Below are 18308 nucleotides of genomic sequence, written 5' to 3'. Positions count from 1 at the left end.
CCCACATCACAATATCCCATGGCACAGTGGTGAGGACAGGATTTGCACAGGGATCTTTCTCCTCACTGGGGGGGTGGGGGACTTGAATGAGGGGAATCCCACATCCCAGGTGAGTACCCCAACCATAACCATAAAAGAGATGAGGGAGGTCGTCCTCCCTCACCCACCGCAGCGCTCCCCCACCCCCAGCTTCCTTTACAGAACTCCTAAGATGCCTAACTCCAAAGAAGGTTCCTGCATTGTGGATCACAAGCAGAGCTAGCTGCCACCCTGCAGCACAGATGTAGGCGCCTATCCCCACAGGCTCACCTTTCGTTGGCCTCTCCCATTGGCTGGCTTAGGCAAGGAGCTGCCTAGTGCACTGGGTTTTGTGAATCGCTGTCTAAGTGGGCTGTCTCTCCCCATTTACTGTCTAGAGAGCAGAGGTGCCTCACTCAGGCTTTGCAGGATTTTCTAGGCGCCAAAAAGTTAAGCCTTGTGACACCCAGCATCATAATGCCCAAGTCTCTTTGGGAATATAGGCGTCAGATGCTGCAGTGATCAGTGGCAGTATGGCATTCAGAGATAAATAGATACAGATAAGAGGGGGGAGGGATCTTTTGTCCCCCACCCTTCCACTCCTTGTCCCTTTCAACCCCAGTGATTAGCTGATAGCTGTTTCTGTTTCCCAAGGCTCTTTCCAGGGCAGAGGTCTAGAATTCCTTTTTAAAAGGAAAGTGGAGATTACCCTTTAAATCTCTAGTCCTCCCGAATGACTGAGGCCCTGGCCTTGCAGTGCCCAGCGGCTGGCTGTGGAAAGCCTTACCCAGTGGTTGGAACTCCACTTCCTCTGTAGAGATGACCAAGGAGTGGTCTGTGGGGGAGAAGCTGACAGCAAAGCAGACAAACTCCTGCTCCATCCTCGACATGTGCCGCACCACGGTGAGGAAGCGCAAGGGGTGGGCATCGCGGGTAGAGCAGAACCTGCTGACCAGGAACCAGGAGGAGACAGTCAGGCCGCCCGAGGGTGGGAACAGTCTGGCACCTGTGGGTAGGAAACAAAATGAGTGTGAGGAAGCAGGCTCCCCTGCTCGGTCCCTGACAACAGGGCTCTGTCCCTTTCACCTGAGGATCTCAGAGTGCTTTTCAAATATTAATCTAGTACCCTGTGAGGCACAGAGCAGTCAAATGACTTCTCCGAAGTCCCCCAGCATGTAAGTGGAAGCAGCAACTGTGGAATCCAGGAGCTTTAATTCCAAGTCCCCCCGCCCCCCACTAGACAGCACTGCCTCTCTTATTATGGTGCCAGACAGGATGTGTGTGGCCCAGGATTATCTGATGAGAAATGGGGTTACCAGGCCACTCACTGAGGAGAGAGACACTTAGAGATGTGCTTCCTGTGGGGGAGTCCAGATCTGGAATTGGAACCGAGCTTCCCCAGAGTTTAGAGAATCCTAGAGGTCAGTCTAGTTTTAAATGTTTCAAGTGATGCACCTTCCGTCCCTTCCTCTAGGGGATTATCCCACAGTCTAATGGATCTCACCTGTTAGGGTGTTTTCCTGGTCTCTGCCCTGCCTTAAAGTCACCCCTTTACTCCTAACAGTCAGAGCAGATGTTGCAGCATGGCCTGACGCAAAGAGAGCTCTATACCTCAGAGCTGGATCTGAGGCAAAAGTCGGGAGGGTATTGAAGCAGTGGTCTTGTATGCGACCATCTCTGGATACCGCAGGATGCCTGAGAGCAGGAGGGCTATGCTCATCTTTCTCAGAAGGCTCCAGGTGAACCAGCAGGTACCTACCCATTCCGATCCCTCCTGAGATGGAGTGTTCCACATTGGGGCCCATCACAGTGGAGAGTGTGGGAAGGAACAAACAGCTGCAAAACAAAGAAAGCAGAAATTCAAGCCTGTCTTGGCGAGCCATGAAGGACCTGGCTCTGTGCTCCTTCTACACACCAACCTCCCACTGACTACAATCCTGCAGCCTTGGCCCCTCAGTGGGTCTAGGCTGATGATGAGGGTAAGAGCATGGCAGACTCTCTTTGCCATTACTAGGAGGCTGTGGGCAGGCTGTGTGAGTTGCTAGATCTGCTGCACGGAGGGGAATTATGGGAGCAGGAGGATCTGCTATGACTCTCTTGTTTGATCCAAAATAAGAGATCGGAGGCTCTGTAAAGCGATAAAAAGAGCGGCATGAACTGCAGCAATACCCGTATCCCTCAGGAGACATGTCGAACTCCACGAAGGACGGTGCCAAGGAAGTGTTGTGTGGCTGGAAGTTCCGTGGCGACGTCATGGAGATGAGACTCATAGATGTCTGGAGAGCTATTGCAGAGCCCCTGGACACCCATAGGGAACTGGTGGTCCGCGTGGCTAGCTGAGGAACCACAGGATTGTCCGGCATGGCTGCTCCTGAATCTAGGACAATAATGGCCATCATTAGCAATGCACAGCACTGTCACTGCTTCCATTCTGTAGCATGCTTCTTTCCTATTTCATTGATTGCCGCTACAAAGCATGTATCTTATTAGTCACGGCTTCTCCCTCCTTGCTCAATTAGTCCTCCATGGGCTGCAGAAACCTTTCCAGTGCTGTGGGGAGGGGGAGGAAATAGGAATGGAGCTGGGGGACTGACGCATTTCTCAGTCAATCGGCAATTTCGAAAAATCAGAAAAAAAAAACATTCTTTCATATTGAACGGAAAATGAATTTTTTAAAACTTTGCAGCAAATCGTAAAAAAAGCCAAAACAAGTTTCCTTTCAGATCAGACGAAATTTTTTGTTTGGACAAAACTGACATTTTTGGTTTCAGTGTCAATGTTTCTTGAACATTTTTGAACTTTAAAATAAAATTAAAGGAAATTTTGAAAAGAAACTTTGGTTCAAACCGAAAAAATCAAAACGTTACCATTGGGGGAGTGGGAAGCTGGTAGTGGTGGGGTTGGGTTTTTTTTGGTTTTATACAAACGGTTTGGTGCACAAATTCACAAAGTATTTCAGTGTCACCAAACCTGCATTTTTCAGTGAAAAACTTTTCAGACAAAAAAGCATCCTCCAATTGTAGGTGAGGCCCACGGGAAGAGCTCGGAGCAGCAGCTCTTCTTCCCCCACATAGCTCCTCAGGTAGGAGTGCACTTCCCTGCCCTCTCCCACCCCCGGGGAAGGTGCCTAACCCTGCTGGCTCCTTTCCCCACCTCCATCATTCAATAGCTAAAGGGCTAAACCCAATGGGCAGGTGAGAGCTGAGTTTGTGCCTGCGCAGGACTTGTGGGGCTGGTTCTCCACCACCCTACCCCTTATGGGGTTACTGACGCATGTGCAAAACATGAGTGTGGGGTGGAAATACTATCATTATGGTCTTGTTCCGGTGAGGAGTGCTGGGCGAGTGCTGCCCGAAGTGAATAGTGCTCCATATAGATGCACTCCCTCTAGACCCACAGGAGAGGGCAGGTATGCCAATGCCCCAGCCCCGTAGGCCACACACATTTGGGGAGCGCTGCTGGATGTGCTAGTGCAAACCCCGAGTCAGTGTTTGGTAGGCATCCCACTCTGTGTGAGGATTTGAGTCTATCACAGCCTCAGGGATAGAGTCTACCATGAGCTCAAGCTATCAGACCTCGTGCTTTGACTTCTGAATGCTCTTGGCTCAGCTCCTGCTGTTGATCAACATACCAGTTTGTGACAGTGGCCTGCTCTAGAGACTAGATCTGTGCTGTGCCTGGCTTCTCAGCAAGTAGGTCTGGCAGCAGCTTTCCCTCCCCGGCACATGCACCCGGAATACTAACGCCATTCTCCACGCTGCTGCTCTCACCTTCACTGCAAGCTGCTTTACACAAACTAGTCTCTTGACACAATGTAGTCTTAGCTGGGTTTCTGCACGTCCCAGTCACGATTGGCGGAGGGGTCCCAAGCCAGAGGAACTGCCTGAGAACACAAATACCTTTGTATAGGATATATGGGAGCACTGGCATCAATGCATACACAGCAAAGCCCTGAGGTTACTGCCTTCTAGCTAGTGAAGCCACCTTTACTTTGAAAGGCAGAGTGGGACAAAAAAATCACACTCTAAAGCTTTTCCCCCACAAAATAATGGCTTTTTGACGGAATCAAAATTTTCCACAGATTTTCCAAATTAAAGAAAAAATTGTTTGTTTCATCTTCTTTTATCCCTCACTTTCTAACTTGTTTTCTATTGGGGCGGGGGGCGAGGAGGAAGGCCACATTTGAAACAAAACAAAAATCTTCGTATTCATTGTTTTCATCAATTTCTTTTTTCAAAAATTCCTGGAAAAGTTTCAAATAGCATGAAATGGATTTTCTCTTATTTTTTGGTTGGTAGAAAGAAAGAAAGAAAGAAAGAAAGAAAGAAAGAAAGAAAGAAAGAAAGCTGTTTTACCAGCTCTACAGAAAAGCCTGTGTGTACACTGGCCTGGGCATGAATTTAAATCAGTTACACCACCACACCATATCTGAAATGCAAAGGATAATCAAGAGGCCACTGATTTCATAAGGATCTTGGGAGCCATCGGAAACTCTTAAAGGAAGACTTTCCTAAAATCAGGTGTCTCCCAAGATCATTATAAAATCAGTGGCCTCTTTATTATCCTCTGCATTTCAGATATGATGTGATGGAATTACTGATTTCAACATCCCTAATATTAGCACCACAAAGCTGGTTATATCTTCCTCAGTATTTTTCTCTCTCCCAGATCTTTGCTTTGTCTGGTGCTGGCTACAATATGCAGACAAAGTTCCACAGTGCCATGAGAAAAGCTGAATTTCCAGCCAGACCAGAAGGAGGAAGCTTTAGAAATCTCACAAGAAAACGATCTACAGCTCAGCTTTGGACAAGATGTTCAGAGAATCTGGACAAATTTGTGGTGCGCATTCAAACCCAGCCTGCACTCCACTCCTTCCAAAGCCCACTCTATACTAGCCTTTGTTAGCTTTAATGGAGACTGTGCGGTCTATTGCTGTGAGCAGGAGACTGAGAAATATGACTCCAGGTTCTACCCCTAGGTCTATCTTTGACAGTGTGTGCGACTGTGGGAAAATCACTGCGTCTCTTTGCGCCTCAGTTTCCCCATCTGAAAAACATGAAAATAATCCTTTCCTCCCAGGCGTACTGCAGTTCTTTAATTAACTAACATCTGTCAACTGCTTTGAGATCCCTGGGTGGAAGGTTCTACAGAAACACAAAGAATTACTACCCTAGGTCCCAGTTCAGCAATTTACTCAAGCATGTCCCTAACTTTAAGCCTGTGAGGGGTCCCAATTGGGACTTAATGCCCCTGGTGAAGTGCCTTGCTGAATCACAGTGCTAGTTTGCATTAGTCCATTTCCTTACAGGATCCACAGCCTTAGTGCAGAAAGACATTGTGAAACCACTCTGCTAAATACAGATCCGGTACCTTAATACATCTGGCTCAATGGACTGTGAGGCGAGCTTCTCAAAAATCCTGATGAGAGGCAGGTGCAATGGGTGGCTGTCATTGTTCAGAGCATGTTGACAGGAGGTTATGATGGTGCTCAGCAAGCTGGATGCGCACATCACCTGACGGCTCTTCTCCGATTTCACCAAGGACTGGACGTGATCGGCCACAGCGCATTGGATTTCCTGGGAAAGCTGAAACAAAGAGAGGGCTGGAGTCAGTGTGCCTGAGACCCTAACTCCACAGGCTGGCTCCATGAAGATACTTGATTTCAATGGGCTCCGGATAGCTACAGAGGTCCACCCATGAGCAGCAGCTTGCAGGATCGGCGTCTACAGATACACCAATGCTGCTTTGATTAAATGCATTAGTGGCTGTGCCATAAAATTCAGCATCAGGAGAGCCCAGCCATCTTCTCCCATCTGACTACTACTCAGTCATCTGTGGCCAAGCTCTCTTGTAGCAACGCCACGTTTGTGAAGGGACTAGGAGAGCAGTCAGTCAGTTCCCCTGTATAAGGCAGAGATAACACCACTTGCTCTCTCACGTTACACAGGGCCTGATCCAGCAAAGCATGTTAGCACATGCTTAACTTCAAGCACACGGGCAGTCACACTGATGGAACCTACTCAGTGCTTTAGAAACAACCATGAATTAAGGCCTTGATCCACTAAAAATCTTCAGCACATGCTTAACTTTAAGCACCGCTTAAGTGCTTTGCTGAATGGAGGCCTTCAATTGTTCTTACGCACTTTTTAAAAACTGAACTTGTGTTGATTTTTAAAGCAGCTTGTAGGCCAGCCAGAATGTAGGAAGGCCCAGAGACCCAAATGGACTTTGCAGGAGTAACTGTATATAGTCTATATCACCATAAATCTTTGTAAGATTGGGGCATTTCTCGCAGGAGAAGCATTTGGATGTGTTAAATATTGTTGAAGGAAATAGTTAATACAAACTTTACTTAGTAAAGAATTACAGATGATGACCTGTCCAATGGCATCAGACATGCAGAAAGTGTTGCTGATGTCCACATTCTGGGCTTGATTTTGCAATGTTAATTGGAAATAACTCCACCAGGTCCACTAGACTGGTATAACACTGGTATAAGTAAGAGGAGAGTCACATCTTTGACCAATGTAGGCTAGATTCTGAAGAGCTCAGGGCTGGAATTTGACATGTTCAATGCCCACTGTCAGGCCTGATATTCAAAAGAGCTCTGCTCCCATTTAGGCATCCTAAATTAGGGTCAGATTTTCAAAAGTGCTGAGCAACTGCAACCTTAATGGCCAGATTTTCAAGACAGCTCCCAGAACCCAATATGCAGAGCTTTCTGGACAATCTGGCCCCTTATTTTGGTGTCTCCATGGAAATTAAGCTCTTTAGAAATCTAGCTCTAAATCTCCTTTATTTATTCTTTTATCTTTATACAAGCAGAAACGTATATTCTCTCACTACGCTTATAAGACCCCTTCCAGATCCAATACACATTTCTCTTCTTCTAGCAAGAGGATTGGGTGACCTGTGGAAATGAATGTCTAGTTTAGAACTCTTTTATGTTTATTGCCGTTATTTCACTTACTCTTCCACTGGATGAAAAAAATTATTATTTACAATCTGTGTAAAGCTGAAAAAAAATAAAAAAGATACAGATCTTGGCTAAGTGAAACTATAGGTTTACTCCAAAATAAATCCAATAGAACCATAATGGAGTACAAAAAAATTGATTGTTCTCATTATCACAGCAGCGCTGTCAATACTGAGATTGCCTTGTTTTGAATAAAATGTGCTGTTTTCAGGAATATTAGTTCCAGTAAAATGGTTTTTTAGTGAAAATGTTAATGGTGGCAGGAAACCAGTCTACATTTCCCCATAGACACGGATTGATTTTCCTAACACATATTACTTGCACCATGAGTCAAGGAACTGGAGGTTCAATTAGAATGCAGCAGGGCTCACAGCTCTGCATCAGATTAGAGTCTGAGGGCAAAATGTCATCTAGTAATTTGCCCAACATTCTTAAGTAGTCCCAGCTTCCTCCTTCTAACAGTCCATTGCTTCAAAACTTGGTAGTTGAATTTCTCTCCCTTCCAAATGATGTTGGTTTGTTAGGGGACAGACAAATGCCTCAAAAGGTTCAAAGTGTGGATTCATTTTGACAGGATACAGTCCCCTTGGGCTTAAAAATGAGATAGGCATAGACCCACAAAACAACAAATAAATCTTGCACTCCCCTAGCACCTCTCATTGAAGGAACTTAAAGCCCTTTGCACACATTCATTGATGTAACTTCCCAACACACCCTTGAGGGAGGTACTATTTGATGCTATATCTCATTGATGCACTTATAGAGGGATTTTCAAAAGCAGCTATGGTGCCTAACTCCCTTGGAAATTATTGAGAGTTAAGCACCTGGCACACTTTGACAATCCCATTTATAGACTCATAGACTTTAAGGTCAGAAAGGACCATTATGATCATCTAGTCTGACCTCCCGCATGATGCAGGCCACAAAAGCTGACCCACCCCCTTTCCCTTGTAGGAACCTAACGTGCTGACTTTCAATGAGACGTAGGCTCCTAAGTCACTTACATGCTTTTGAAAATGTTACCCAGAGCGAGTAAGTCACACCAAGCCACGGCTGACAGAATTGGGACGAGAACCCAGAACTTGAGTCCCCTGTTGCAGCCATGAGACACAGTCTGTCTCTAGCACAACAGCTTACTAATTAGGAGCTTACTCATTGGCATTAATGAGTAAGAAATGCCTGAGTGAATGCTTGCAGAACTGGGCTCTGTCATGCCACAGTACAACTGAAGCCATATGTTATGGCTTGCAGCATCCATGTGTGGTGAGAAGGGGGAGTGGGAAGTAGGCACTATGAATTGAATTGTACATATTACGCTTACATATGGAGACAAAGATGGCTTGTCTGACTTCTTTGGATGAACCATTTCTACTGTGCTTTTTCACCATGTGCTCCTGGGGCTCTCTTTTTCTGTTCCAGAGGTTCCTGCACCCAACAAGGTTCATGAGAAGTTCTGGAGTGAGCTTTTAAAGAGATGGCCTGGCTTGCACCACAGCTTCAGAGTATAGATCAGCACTGAGATAAGGGCTGCTGGGACTGCCTCGCAGACATGCCACCTTGTATTCAATCTCATGCTGTAAGCGGGAGTCAGGGCTAGGATGAAAGGTGTCTCTTTGTGCCGCAGTAATTCCTGTTGGGGAATGAGTAGATGATGCCCCCCAAATCAGCACCGAACCAGGCTGGTACTAAGGATGCTAGAGGTGCTGTCTTTTAGAAGAGATGTACAACTAGGGACTTAACCATTAGTAATCAAGGCACTCAAAGCCCCTTGGAAAGTTAAGGGTAGAGGTATTAATCCTGGGGTCTCATCCAAAGTCCAACTTATTGAATTACATTCTGCTTCGCTAACATCCTCCTGCAGACTCGGCTGAATACTGTATTTTCCATGTTGTGTTCTAAGTTCTTGTGTAGTGCTGTGCCATCAGAACTCTGAGTCTGGCCTGAGAGGTGGATGTAGTGATTCCGATGGACAGTCAATAAAGCCTGGTAGGATCTTTCTGGATGAAAGGCGCAGCAGAAAGAGAACATTTCTGCATAATTTGCTAGGGTTTCTTGGAAGATTCCATAGTTGGAGCCTGATTTTTAAGCAAATGTACATTTCTGAGAGTTTGGGCGATTCCAGAGAATTTGGATATTTTTTCTGGAGAGTGTGAAGAGCACATTACACTGCCCCAGGGTAAGAGCAGCACAGTGAGATGATGTGCAGACAGGCTGCAGGTTTTTTGTTCTGTTACAATCGGGACAGCATCTGCACAGAGAATCTCACGTTAAGTCAATCCTGCAGTCCTCCAGATGCTATGACATCTTTTCATGGACATCTCTCAAAGCCAGACAAGTCAGCTGGGTCAGCTCTCCTCCTTTCAGGGTAAAGCCTGCGGGGGGTGGGGGGGTGCTCGGGGGAAGATTTGGCTCCCAGCTCCCCAAAACAGGCTGCAGGACCTGCCCCCAAACCCTGCAGATCTCCCCCAACCCATGCCTCTGTCCAGCTCTGTGCCCCAGGCACATCTCCCTGCAGGCCCTGGCAGTGCAGCACCCAAGGAGGAATAGAACCCTGACTTCAGGTGCCTTGCGGACCCCTTCAGAGTGTATTACCGTAAGCTAAGGAATGCTGTGTCATTAACATAGATGATGATGTGCCTCCACCCAGACTGTCTCACCACCCCCACCCCCTCGGCACACACACAGAGATCCCAGGCCAAGAGAAGAGTCTTGATGGACTTCAAAGAAATTGTGCTATGACAGCAGCTGGTCCCCTTTTCCACATGGGAGGGGAGATATCTACCCCTTAGCATCCCCACCCTACTAACTGTGTCTGGCAATCCTAGAAAATTCATTCGCTCAGTAAGAACAGGAAGATACCCCGATACATGGCAGCCAGGTGGGTAGGCACAGGAGCACCGCAAGCTTTTTTGCCGCCCTAGGCGGCGGAAGGTCCCGCCCCCGAAATGCCTCCCCCGACAGAGGCGGCGGAAGGGCCTGCATCTTCTTCTTTTTAAAAAGACTGTATAGTCTAGTGGAGACTAGAGTAGGAGCGAGGAGAGCGGAGTTCTAGTCTTTGCTCTGTCATTACTGTGCAGGTCACTTCCTCTCTTTGGGCTTCCATTTCCCCCACTTCCCTTTGTCTTGTCTATTTAGATTATGAACCCTCTAGGGGCAGAGACTATCTATTACTGTGTGTATATAGACTATAGCAGAATAGGTGCCGATCTTGGTTGTGGGCCTTTAGGTGCTACTGTAATATACGCAATAATAATAAATGCTTATGGGAAGAGAAGTGTCAAATATCAAAACACTATCTCATGGAACATGAATGTGGTGAATTATGATATTGCCACAACTTTATAAGCAGCAATTCACGACTTGGGGAGTGCAGTTGTGCAGTTTTTGAGAAGTGCCCTGCTATGAACGTTAGCAACAAGAGCAAACCATTTAGTTATGATTAAATCAAGGACTACATCCAAAGGCAAAGTAGTGAGAAAAGGCCTAAAAGCAGCATCACTGGGTAAGATGCAAGTAGGTATTAAAACAATCACTGTCTGCCTCTCTGGACCTCAGTATGCTTGAAGCGTGCGAGTCAGCACAATCTTTTGATAATGCACAGCCTTCTTCCTCTACCCATACAATTGAGTCACACACAAGCTCCCAAATACAACCTGATCACGAGAGAGACCTGCTAAAGGTAACTGCAGCACAAAACAGAAAACTGGGCCAAGCTCAGACTATGGTGATAAAAAACCTAACTTGCAAGATTAATTAAATGATGAACTGTGTGACAGGCTTTGAATGGAGTCAACTCCTAAGTCCCCCTCCACCCCCAGTCATTACTGAATGACTCTACAAACTGATCACGAGGAACATTCAGCACAGAAATATATTTTTAAAAGTGGTGTTGCCCCTAGGCAATACATTCTTTGTACTTCCTGGTTCACTGACAAGAGCTCGGAATGCATCTTTCTGTGAGGTCACAAAGACCAGGCTTGGCAGTGACACTTCTGGCATCTGAAAGGCTTCGTCCTGGGAAATCATCCAGAAAGCAGGAAATGCCGAGATAACTTTAAAGAGGAGACGCAATTGTAAAAGTTCAATATAAATATCCTTCTGTGGCAAATGCCCTGTGCCACAAAGCTTGCTTAGAGGGGACGGTAAGTAAGTTTATTTTGCCATTAGCTTTCCAAATAGGCATCAATTTCATTTTGACACTGATGATTTTGCATTTAAGGAAAGAGAATATTTGCTTTGCATAAATGTGGTCATTACAATGAATGCACCGTTTGCAAAAGCACCAGGGCTGAGTGTTCACATGAGTGATGCTCGATAAATTTCCTTTAAAGACTCAAACAGCACCTCTGCCTTTTTTTTTTTTTTTTTTTTTTGAAGGGCTTTTAGCAAATTTTCATATGTCTCATTTGACATCCAAATGTTTTTTTAATTGCCAGTAGAGATGGCTGCAACACACAACCACAGATCTATTCTCACCAGCTGTTAATTGTCATTCTGGTCAGGTCAGAAGAAAAGGCTGCAGTGTGAGATCGAGTCTCCTGTCTGTCTTGCTACTTATTACCACTCTCAGTACATTGACACGCTCAGAGTTACTTCAGCACATCACTGCTTGGGTCTGATAAAGGTCACCAAGAAGCAGCAAATCCAACTGGGAATGGATCCTATTTCCTTAGGTCAGAATCAGAACGCATTAATGTTTATTGAGTTCCGCTAATGCTTCTGCAGAGCAGCGCTTTGGTGAAATGGAAGGATTTGTATATGAAGCTGGACTGATTCCTTCAGGAAGATAACTCCATGCTCCATCCCAAAATGTCTTTACGCAGCATTCAGACTAGCAAAGTGGTGCTCAGTGCCCACCCATTGTCCATCCTTGCTGTTGAAGAACATGCTGTTCAACTAAGCCCCAAACTCTGGGCCAAAAACCTTCTCCCAGCCCTTTGTGGTGGATCCTGACTGACATTATATTCTCCTTACTACCTCTGGGAAAGCTGAACATCGGAGTCAAGATCCACTGCGGAGCTATCAGAGGAGAGCTTTGCCTTCTGTCATCTTCTCGCCTTCAGATGTGCCTCGTGTGACAAAGTGCAAACGCTACCAGCACACATTGCCAGCCAGCTGTAAGAGCCTCCGTGGGCAGAGAGAGCCCAGTGCTGTTCCACTGAACTCAGTGGGAGCCCTTTCACTGATTTCAGCAGGAGAGGAATTGGGCGCAGGGAGCATATGCCACAACACGACCATGATATAGGGTTAGGGTTAGGGACTGAAAAATGCAACCTGCCATCTCCATTCCTTGCTGCAGCTGCTTCCTGGGCTGTCAGGCACAGAACACATAGTGAGCCAAGCGCAAGGGTTCTTTCCTTGTTTGGAAGCAGAAATGAAGGCACATTCATACAGACAAACACATGCCAAAACCCATTCCCCTTCTGGCAGGTAGGATGCTGCCCATGTACAGGACGGATACCCTATGTACATGGGGCCCACTGTCGGAAAGGTCCAACCATAAAACATTCCAGCCACCTCCAACACGACTACCAAGCCAGTGTATGGATGGGAAGAAAAGAACAGCTGACATGCTGTGTCCAGTGTGATGTGCACATACAATGCCACAGCCCCCTGCTGGCTTTTCAAAAGGTTTCCTCATTTCCCTTCTATCTGCTACCACTCTACCACCCTTCTATCTGCTACCACTCTACCACCACAGGGAGTTATTTATCTGTCACTGATCCTTGAGCTACAGCTTTTGCACAAGACCATGACCCCCGCCGCCTGAGTAGCTCCCCACTCCGCCAGTGGGCTCCCAGCACTGTTCAATACCAGAAATGTGTCAGAGCCTGGCACCAGAAAGCTGACACAGCCATGGCAGAGTTTCAATCTATTGTGTCTCACCCATCACCAGTGAAGCTCGGGAGACTACATCATAATCGCAGGTGGTGCTAGGAGACAGAAAAACCTCAGAAGCACTAGCTGCTAGTTCAGCTTATATGCAGAACAAATTTAGCCCAGAAATCACAGTGAGAATAAAATATGGAGATTCACACAATCAACTTCACAGAGTTCATCTTCAGATTATAATGAGACTTCAAATCACATCTATTAAGGAAGGCAGCATGTTCTACTGGACAGAAGCAGAGGACTCAGAGACACAGGTTCTATTCCTGTCTGTGTTGCTGATGTGACCTTGGGCTAGTCACTTTACTTCTCTATGCTTCTATTTACCCTCCCACCTTTTCTTGCGTCTGTTTAGATTGCAAGCATTTTGGGACAGGGACTGCCTCTTACTATCTGTGTACAATGGGGCTCTGATCTCCATTGTTATAATACTAAATAAATTATAAATAAATAAATAAAATATTACAACTGCTACTGATTCCTTATCAAATGAGAGAAGGGGGAAAGAAGAAAAGAGAAGGGAAGGAAAGATTAATAGATTCAAGTACGTTACTGAGACTGATAGACTTTGTTTCCCAGCTCTTCATATTTTTAATAACACTGCCATCTACTGAAAGTTTGTGGGGTTTTCATTTTCCCTGCCTCATCCAACAGAGCTGCAGAGCCAGCTCTGATACCGCGACTTCCCTGACAGCTCCTCTCTCACATCCAATTAACTGTTCTACTTGTTTTTCAGAAATTAATTACAGTAATTGTCAAAATTTTAATAGCAGCTGGCTTGGCTTGCAATGAAGAGTCAAGAAACAGCAGCAGTTAATTACACTCCCACCTTCCAGAGATGCTGATGAGGAATCTGGTTTTATTCCAAACCTCCCGTTTATCTGCTAGTTGAATCCAATTATTTCAGAAAAGGCAGCAGACATACACTGGATAATTTGCTCGTTCGGTCAGGGTGCATGTGGGGAGAGCCCGAGAAAGGAAATTTCACCTGAGCAGATTCCTAGTTGTGATCAAGCTAACGGAGTGCCAATTTCCTGTTAATTGCTGCACCAGTCTGTAACTGCTAGGAAGAGTCCAGGGCTTGATCCTGATCTTACATATACCATAATTGCCCTGGTATCACCCCACTGGCTTAAGCAATTGACATCATTGTAACCAAGAGCAGAATTGAGCTCCAGGACTGTAAATAGAAAAATGCATCATGCATTGCTGCAGATACCAGGGAAAGTGCTGATCCCAAGTGTTGGCCCAAACAACAGCTGCTGTGTGGTACATGCACAAGATGCACTGCAGAGAGGGTGAGGTGCGGGAAGCTCATTCCCTCTCATGTGGGCTCTTGGGTCCTAGGAGCACGATGCGGAGTAGGGAGTACCTACCCAGATGGGGCATATCTGGATTGAGAAAAGCACCTCCCTGGTTTCTGCTGTGTGCTAGCCAATGAGTGAGAGAATTTTAGCCCAATCCATGGAGCAGAGCTCACAGTGGTCACTAGTGCACATACTGCCCCCAGAGCACTATGCCTACCACTGGCCTCTGCAGACAGTGGCAAGTGAGAGGCTGCAGGAGGGAAGTGTTTGTAGTTAGCACCAGGAGGTCAGTCTGTGTGCACATGGCTGGAATGCCAAGTTGCAGCACCTCTGTAAGTATGTGCTTTATTAAAGAGTCCATGTCGTTTGCATGGAACAGACATGCCTCCTGGGGCATGCACAGGAGTGCCACACCGTTTTCCTTTTCCCAGCACAATCACCCCTAGGGAGCCTGCAAAGAGATCCCCATACCAGAGGCCCTTACTCTCTCTCTCACACACACCCCGAACCTGTGAAGTCAGTGGCAGGAGCAGCTGTCCATATATGCAGCTCACTTTGCTAGATCAGGCCCTTAATTCCGCCCTTTATATGTTCTTAACTGAAAACAGTCACATGCTTTTAAAGCAGCAGCATCGACACCCACCAAGATAAATGCTTCTTAGCAATTAATGACCAACCGGGCAAGGACCTGAGATCTCAACTCCCTCCAATTAATAACAATTGCTATTATTATATATTATTTGTATTATGGTAGCACAGTGGAGCCCTGGCCTGTAAGCGCCCGCCCCTTTATATTAGGAACTAGCAGCTCAGAAGCATTCAGCACCCACAGTTGGAGCCAGACAGTCCAGAGAATTGAGCTCAGTGGGTGCTGAGATCTTGAAAACCAGGCCCTGAGCTCTTTGGAAAATCCACCCTCAGGACTCAATCCAAGGCCACTACAGATCAGATGTGCCTGGAGGAAATTGATTCGCCTCAAAAGGAGGAAGAACAGGGAGATGACTGTGTGGTACTTTGCTAGTAGAACTTGGTAAAGGTGTTTGGAGAAGATAAGATCCAAATCTGTTGCCCCAGACTCAGCTGAATCACACCCAGCCCTTTCCTGGGCCATGGAATGGTGCCCTTCCATTTTTCCCCCTCCCACCATGTGATTCTGCACTCCCTGGCTCCTGGCAGGATGGCAGCAAGAATTCCAGAATTCTACAGCAGAGGCAGATCTTGCTGTATTTCCCCTCAGCCTAACCCAGGAAGTCCTGGGAGTTTTGAATATGGCCTTGTAACACAGCTGACCTCAGCTCCACAAAGAGGCAGGTACACATCCCAAACTTGAACATTTATCCAAAAACCTTCTTGCCCATCTCTATCTGCCACCCTCTCCATTAAACTTCCACACTGCAATCACATCAGTCTTGTGAACAAAACAGTCAAAGGCAGCCAGTAGTTGGATGGGTGTTGCAGAAAGAGAGGAAGGAGAGGCCAGTGGTGAGGGCACTACCATTGGATACAGGAGACAGGGGTTCTATTCATGCTCTGCCACAGATTTTAAGTTTGACCTATGACCTTGTCACTTACTCCCGGTGACTCAGTTTCCCAATCTGTCAAATGGGGATAACAGCACTTCCCTACCACACAGGGGGTGTGAGGGTGAATACATTAGCTACATTGAAGCTAAAATAGTCCAGTGATGGGGGCTATAAAAGATAAGAAAGGGTTAATTCAGGAGGGGATGCTTTGGGGTGAGATGTAACCCTGAAGTCCAATGCAAATCGGAAGTCCCTCCTGCTTTAACCAACCCCTGTCCCTTGCCCCCTTCTTTGAAATTTGTGGCTTTGTTTGCACTGGCTAAAGAAAGAGCATGAATCCACACACTCCTGAACACACCGGGCTGTTTACAATCCAAATTGGACAAGAGCCGGGTCTCTGATCATTGTTCATTTGATGGCAGTTAGAGACCCACTCATCTGAAAAGCAGAGTTATTAGCCCCAGCTGTCCTGGACAAAGTGGGTGCCTTCTTCCGACTCTACCTCAATCCCCCCTGCATTTACCAACAGATTTGATGTTCTTCCTGTACTAAACTGTTCTGTAAGCTGCTGTGCCTCTGTTAAACAGCAGCCATATGCCGCCACAGAGGTGGCTTCATTTTAGTGGTGACTGAAGTAATCCTTGAGCATAACCAGACCCATTTTACAATTGGCACTGGGGACACAGAGGGACCAATCCCTCCCTGTCTCCATTCTTGCTCTGAGAGGGAAATAAATTGTTGCTGACCAGAGGGTGCAGCTTATTCCCCCATCCTCTTGCACCTGATCAGATATTCTGGCCAGCTAGTAGAGGGAATAGAACCAAGGCTCCACCCAGCCAGCCTCTTATTTACTGCAGGGAGTATCCAGAGAGCAGCAGGGGCTGTGTTCTGCACCAGATCAAAACCCAATGGCACAGTCTAGCCGATGTGAGAGATCCTTTAATGTGAATGGTGCAATATAAATGCAAGTTTTTATCAACCCACAGGGCACCACTTTCCTAAATGTAAAGCCCCATTAATCCCTTGAAAAAGAGCTCTTCTATTCTTCTTGCCCTGATGAGCATGATGAACGATGGGCTATTTCTCTGTTAGTTATCTGGACTGATTTCAGTGATGCTGGTGTACAGGAGTGAATGGTACTTACAGCACGGGCCAGGTCAAAGGGGTGGAGGAAAGACGGCTCAAAGCACCATCTAGATAGAGATTTACCTCAGGGTGTTCCTCCTTGTAGAGCTTTGGAAGCAGCCTCACCATGACACAGACAGCACCTGGATGTATAATGGCACAGTTTCCCCCTTCCAACCTGCAGGAAACAGATGAGGAGAGACTGTAACAGCATTGCTGACAAGGTCACACACGGTGAGCCAGTTCCCCAGTGGACAACCGCATTGTTCATTGCTTGCATTGACCAGATTCAGTGCTAAAAGTAAACCAATGGACCAGCAACCTGGGACAGCCAGAAACAGAACCACCACCAAGATGCACCCGAAAGGTACAACCAAAGCTCAAATCTGACTTCGTGGATCATGACCCTAAAGACACCCAGGTGTGTGGAGCCATTTTTCAAATGACTCTGACTTGAAGAATTTGCTCCATAAAGAGTAAACTGCAAAAAGTCTCTGATGCCTCCAGAGCCAGTGCTACATTCTCTGTTACTTGAGATCCAAGATCACAACCTAGGATCCAGCATTGAGCGAGATCTGTAGGATTCCCCAAACCAAGAGCAGCAAGTGGGGAAGGTACAGAGTGTGAATAAAATCAGAATGGCTTCCTGTGCAACCAAACCCTTCCCCAAACATCAAACCAACGCAGAACCTGCCTAGAGGGGGAGAAAGAGTTTGTGGTTATTTACTTTTCTCCACCATTTTTCATTTTTGCCACATGCCTCTGCTCATTCAGGGAGAGGAAAATGAAGCATCAAAATCCACAGGGAAGTCTGCTCACGCCACGTTAATGGCTAGAAGAAGGACATTCTGGTAACGTGATGAGAGAGCTGCTTTTTCATGAGATTTCTAGCTCAGGCTTTGCAGGCTCAGGATGTTTGGAGAAGCACACAAATTTCTAGCTGAACCAAAGCTCCAGCCAGCTGAAAGATGTGGGCTGTACGGTATTATCAGATACACTGTTCTTTCCAATAGATCCTGGTGAAGGAAACTCAGATAGTGTCTGACAGTGCTAACTGGATGTGAAAAATAAAACAGCAAGCACTATCACACTGTGTAAAACAGGAAGAATAAATAACAGGATCGGAATAAAAAAGGCCTTTATAATGAAACTAAAAGAGAATAATGTCTGTAATAAACACCTGTTTGCCATTTCCAGGAGCCAATGCCAACAGATCAGTGCAAAGTGACTAACGTGGGACACTGCCCCACAGTGACCAATGACTATTACTGCACCCTCAAGGCAAATACTGTCTTATTAAATAGTGCTTGCAGAAAAAAATTACTTGTTTGTTATTCTTTAAGCTTAATGAGTCAAATTCAGCTCCAGTGCGAATGGCTGCAATTCCACTGATTTCACATCTACACCAAGGAGGAATGTGGCTCCGATGTTTGATGGCTAAACAAGCAAGGAGGCATATTTTTTTTAAAC

General features: G+C 46.3%; 1 protein-coding gene across 3 annotated transcripts in view; it reads right to left on the bottom strand.

The window, feature by feature from the left end:
* Window positions 1-18308, bottom strand: part of WDFY4 (WDFY family member 4) — a 238334-nt gene that overhangs the window by 161359 nt on the left and 58667 nt on the right. For all 3 annotated transcript variants that reach the window (XM_054035180.1, XM_054035179.1, XM_054035178.1), the window contains exons 13-18: window positions 16923-17016; window positions 5389-5603; window positions 3789-3901; window positions 2188-2395; window positions 1778-1854; window positions 806-1024 (exon numbers count right to left, since the gene is read on the bottom strand). In XM_054035180.1, the coding sequence (XP_053891155.1) occupies window positions 806-1024; window positions 1778-1854; window positions 2188-2395; window positions 3789-3901; window positions 5389-5603; window positions 16923-17016 (926 nt within the window). The remainder of the gene's footprint in view (window positions 1-805; window positions 1025-1777; window positions 1855-2187; window positions 2396-3788; window positions 3902-5388; window positions 5604-16922; window positions 17017-18308) is intronic.

This window comes from Malaclemys terrapin, chromosome 7 (assembly GCF_027887155.1).
Source record: "Malaclemys terrapin pileata isolate rMalTer1 chromosome 7, rMalTer1.hap1, whole genome shotgun sequence".
Classification (NCBI taxonomy): domain Eukaryota; kingdom Metazoa; phylum Chordata; order Testudines; family Emydidae; genus Malaclemys; species Malaclemys terrapin.
This window is presented reverse-complemented; position numbering and strand designations above follow the sequence as displayed.